We start from the raw sequence: 5,059 nt of genomic DNA on the forward strand, positions 1-5,059 counted from the left end.
TGGGAAATAATTATCAATTTTCAATGATTATTGCCTGGACATTTGCAAGAGGACACTAGAAGAAAAATTTGTTATTGGCTATAATTTTACTTGTTACAAACTAAAATCATGCTAAATAATTATTATTAATAAAAATTGATGCAAAAATTTAGGTTATGCATTATGAGAATTATTTTTGCCACACCCACAAAAACTACTATCGATAATCGTTGCATGACGATGGTCAATAACTATTTACTATGACTTTTTATTTTTAATCATGATTAAATATTGATTTTTTTTCTAGTGTAAAAACAACAGCTTTTTATGTACCCTACTCTCTCTTGGTTAAAAATTTAAACAGACATTATGACCTTAGGTGTCTTGCTCTTCACTCCCACAATCAGTTAATATGTGTACACAACCTCTTTAAATCTTGTTGAAATGTGTCTAAATGCACTCCTATATTGTTCTTTTAGTAGAATATTTAAGTGCAGGTTGTGGTTTGTGGTTATGATGTTTGAGAGTATCGCATGCACATTAAAAAAATTTAGTTTTCTGATCACAATTATAAAGTAATTTTAGGGCAACAATTTTCTAGAGTTTAATGATTATGCCTCGATCATTATTATGAATATACACAAATTTATGTGAGTGAAATATATGGGTCTTTTATTGGGATTCAGACCAAGTAATATTGTAGTACTCATAGTCGATCATCCATGTTGCAAGTTGGCATCACTCTAATTGGTTTACGTTTGGAATTAATCACACTCATAATTAGACTAATTATGACGAAGTTTAGATGAAAAACTAGGTACAAATTTTCATCTCTATAATTATGATATATGAATATGACAAATCTGCATGAAAAACATGTAGGCTATTAACTCTTAGGTTTTTTGAGGGTTTACCTGCTTATATAACACACACACACACGCGTACACGGGTGTGCGCGTACGTTTGACGAAAATGAAGCGACATAGTGTCACCAGCACTTTTGAAAATCGTCTCTCTGAAATAATTGATGTACATAATCATATGTATACTATAACGTTAGAAGATGTATAGCCACTCAAATGTAATGAAAGCCATAAAAACTAGCTAGACTAGACTCTGTCTATGCAGCTATTTGAGTTTGCTATCATCATCTCATTTCATGCCCTAATCATATGCAAAATATTTGGGTTTGGTCTATTCTTGCTTACAACCGACCTAGTGTGTTGTAGAAATTAGTGGACTGATACACACTTGCGTGTTCGAAATAGGAACATAAATATGATGTTCTATAGTTTGTTATTGTACACGTTCAAATGATAAGATTTTTTGTCAAGATTAAACAAATAGATACAGCAGTTAAAGAGTAACAACGGGTTTGCATCCAACATGGTGCAATTTAACAGAGATCACCCCCCCCCCCCCACCCAAAAAAAAAGAATGGGTTTAAATCTTGAATTATACATGTTATATACCGATTTGTTTCAAAATTGAATAAATGAATCCGAAAAAGCCTAGTCCACATCGAGCTCAATCGCACATGAATCAATTATATAATAAATACAATACACTTATATAATTGATGTTCATTTTAGAAAAAGTGACCGATCACATAACAAACATATACATAACAAGTGGGATACTCTTGCTCTGTGATCGATTTGATTCATCATTCGAGTAAGAATTTGGCTGCTTGCCTAGAGTACAAAGCAATGCTTTTAAAGTCAACATGGTTATAATTTAAGGAAGATTCTTCGTTATTTTAATATTTGATATAATTCTTTAAAGAAAAAAAAAACAATTAGAGAAATATACACTTGAATTCGAACTTTAGACCATTTAGCCTTTAATGGATAGTACAGATATAGAATATCAAATAACGGCGGAGATGTAGCTTCACACAATACCGGAGGAAATCCGTCCGTCTTACATAGCATACATATTTAGATCAACAAATGACAAACACAGTCATTTTCGACCAGATCCACAGCATCAGAAGTCGTTGGTGCTGATACTTTTTACCTAATGGTGGCACGGCCCCTTCCTTTGGGTATTTACAATATCAACGTACGTTTACCAAAGAATAGGAGGATGTCTCAACATATACATGTACAACGCTTTTGTCAGATTCTTTGGTTCCTGAAGAGCTCCAAGTCCTTCAATTTCCCCTGGAGCTGCGTGTGCTCATTATGCAGCTTCTCCAGCATAGTCTCGACAAAATACATCTCCTCCTTGAGATACTTAATTTGCTTATTCAGGGAGGCAAGTGCTTCCCCCCGATTTTCAGTCAATCCACGCACACTGCTCATGCAGTCTGCCTGAGGGATCACGTGGATTCGCTGGGGTCTACTTAATAAGACGAGGATGCTTATCTACAGCCATGCAAGAACATTAGATCAATGCAGTTGCATAAGTTCTATTTAGTGAGATATATAACACATCCTATTAAGCATAAAGCATCACGTTCAACAAGACTTCCGGATGAATAATAAACAAGTCATGAAAAAACTTTCATGCCTTTAAGCACACTGAAAAACAAATTTCATCAGAACAGATACCCAATTAGGGCATGGTTTTAACAAGCCCTCATTCGCCTTGTGGCTATTTTCTTGAATTGCATAATTTACGCTAGACAAGGTGAGAAGCAACAGTGGGAGGATGGAGAATGCAATGTCTGATCTGGGGTGCATATGAAGCAAGAGGAAGGGCAATAGTTCAGTGTAAGATTTTCTTTTCCCCTGGGGCTCGAGACAGTTGAGGTGGCAGTGCTTATATGAAATAAATATTACATAGAGATGTAAAAAACACTTAAAAGACCGGAATCTAGCTCTCATGATGGTGTCCAGTATTTGTATGTTAACTGATTATCATCGTGGATAGAAATTAAAGGAACATTTCAGGTTATAAAATTAGCGTGAATGGATCTTTTGCATTACAGTTGAAAATCTACAAGAAGAGGTAGTCATAGGCTCAGGCAGGTGGTAATCCTTGCAGAAGTAATGGTACCATAGAAGTAAAGTTGTTCAATGCTCTGAGCTGATATAAATCTCATGCCCAGTTTAATAGGAGTTAAGAAGATGGAGAGGGTTAAGGGATTTGGGGAAATTTTGGTTTCAGTTGAGTCTAGGAAATAATGCTGTCTTACATAAAGGACAGAACTTTCAAGCACAAAAGACTAAGTTTCGCTCTTTTTTCAGAAATGACCTTTCCACAATACTCAACAGTCACCTTTGTTATAACCCATACATCACCAAGTCAACCGCCCACCTGCCACCCAACCCGCACTCCAAAAACAAAACCATAAGTTCAAAGATTAGGAATAAAGAATATATAGAACAATAAGGAACAGAAACATGAGAAAGAAATCATAGTACCGTTCAAAGTTGAAACATAATGAACTCAACCGACAGAGATTCAAAGATTGAGAGAATTGCACATAAAACAATTACATTTCTTTATTTCTTCCTTTGAGATAACATATTATAAAAAAGTCACGCGCATGCTATAACATTCCAGCCATGTAAAGAGGCAGTTAGCAAGTTTACCTGCATCAGAAGAAGAATTATAGCAATGGTGATGACCATATATAGGGACGGAGTGTTCTGATGTTTGAAAGACGTCGAAAATTTGGCAAAGGTTTCTTTGAACAGAGATCCAACTGATGCATCGGAGACATTTCCTTGTGGAGGAGCGTGCACCCGCTGGTTCATATCCTTCACCTCCGGAGTAATTTGTGATATTCCCACATCTATTGCCTTGGATTCCACAAATTGCTGATTTCTCGCTAGCTTTTCCCGTTGAACTTGGTCATTTGAAATCATGTTAGATGAATGACCTCCTGCAGACAGTTAAGATGTATCCAATCAACGCCTAGTATACTGAAAAGATTTTTCCCAAACTATCAACTGAAATAATCCATGAAGTTAATGGTTTCTGGAACAAAATAAGCACTACAGTATTAGGTTGCATATGTGTATTTTTGGCACTTCTAAACAAGAGAAATACCTTCTTCCTTCTCCAGGTTCCTCTGCTTTAACACTTCATGTGCCTGAAACATTAATCCTAAAAATCTTTAAATGCAAAAATGAGCAAGCAGAACTTCATGATTCAAGAAAAGACGAGAAAGATACAAGTTCAATCCAAATTGCATAAGCTTCTCGACACTCTTCTAATGTAGACTGCACTATTTTCCCTGCAAAATAAGCACCCAAACCAATTTTTACCAAATGCTTTACAACGAAACCTGAAAATTCAAATGATAAACGCAACTTATTTAAATTGAATCAACCAGTGAAAGCAGTTAAACTGAAGATAGCGGCCAGAGTGATATTCTACTGCCAGACAGTTGATATCTATGATGGTAATTCTTACATCCTACTTTTGGACAGGGATATTGATATGAAATACTGCACAAACTTAAAATGATTCAACTCAAACCATAGACTTGTAAACTCAAAAGACAAAAAGTACTGCAACAGTTATATTCAGCTAAACTTTACATTAGGAAATACAGTCTCAATCCATAGACATATGAAATTTAAATCATCCTTTTGATTTGTGCATAAAGACAAGAACAGTTGCCAGGCAAACCTTTCCACATGGTTTTCTTTGAGAAAGCCACATTGATGTAAACTCTCAATATGCAGCCAGGCCTGGAATCATTGCCATCTTTCTCTACATCCCAGCGTGCCTGTAAAATAAGTACGACCCAAGGAGAAAATTCAGGTAAGACACATGACAATACAAAATTCTTTTAGATTGAGCAAAAAGTTTTAGGAGATGAGATCCCTAGAAAGATATTTTCTCAGCACCAACAGGAACCAAAAAGAACACATGATGCAGAAGGCTCTAGCATGAAAGGAGAAACCACATGGGAGTTCCAGAATTTTCTATGGATGGTAAACCTGGAGAATACTATATGTTAATTGCCATTTTCCCAATTGATAGAGGCTTCAGGACATCTTTTCCCCCACAAACACTTACTCCCTTATAGTAGTTCCGGTCATAGTATTTATTATACTTTTCCTCAAGAGTTAAGAAGACAAATATCGGAAGCTAAAACATTGGAAGAAAATTATAGCAG

The 5,059-nt window shown here is 35.6% G+C and overlaps 1 protein-coding gene across 1 annotated transcript in view; it reads right to left on the minus strand.

The window, feature by feature from the left end:
- Positions 1,871-5,059, minus strand: part of LOC105170289 (protein VASCULAR ASSOCIATED DEATH 1, chloroplastic) — an 11,038-nt gene continuing 7,849 nt past the window's right edge. The window contains exons 14-18 of the mRNA XM_011090988.2: positions 4,567-4,666; positions 4,107-4,168; positions 3,982-4,024; positions 3,522-3,814; positions 1,871-2,348 (exon numbers count right to left, since the gene is read on the minus strand). Of these exons, the coding sequence (XP_011089290.1) occupies positions 2,100-2,348; positions 3,522-3,814; positions 3,982-4,024; positions 4,107-4,168; positions 4,567-4,666 (747 nt within the window). The 3' untranslated portion in view covers positions 1,871-2,099. The remainder of the gene's footprint in view (positions 2,349-3,521; positions 3,815-3,981; positions 4,025-4,106; positions 4,169-4,566; positions 4,667-5,059) is intronic.

The sequence above is a fragment of the Sesamum indicum genome, linkage group LG1 (genome assembly GCF_000512975.1).
Source record: "Sesamum indicum cultivar Zhongzhi No. 13 linkage group LG1, S_indicum_v1.0, whole genome shotgun sequence".
Lineage (NCBI taxonomy): Eukaryota > Viridiplantae > Streptophyta > Magnoliopsida > Lamiales > Pedaliaceae > Sesamum > Sesamum indicum.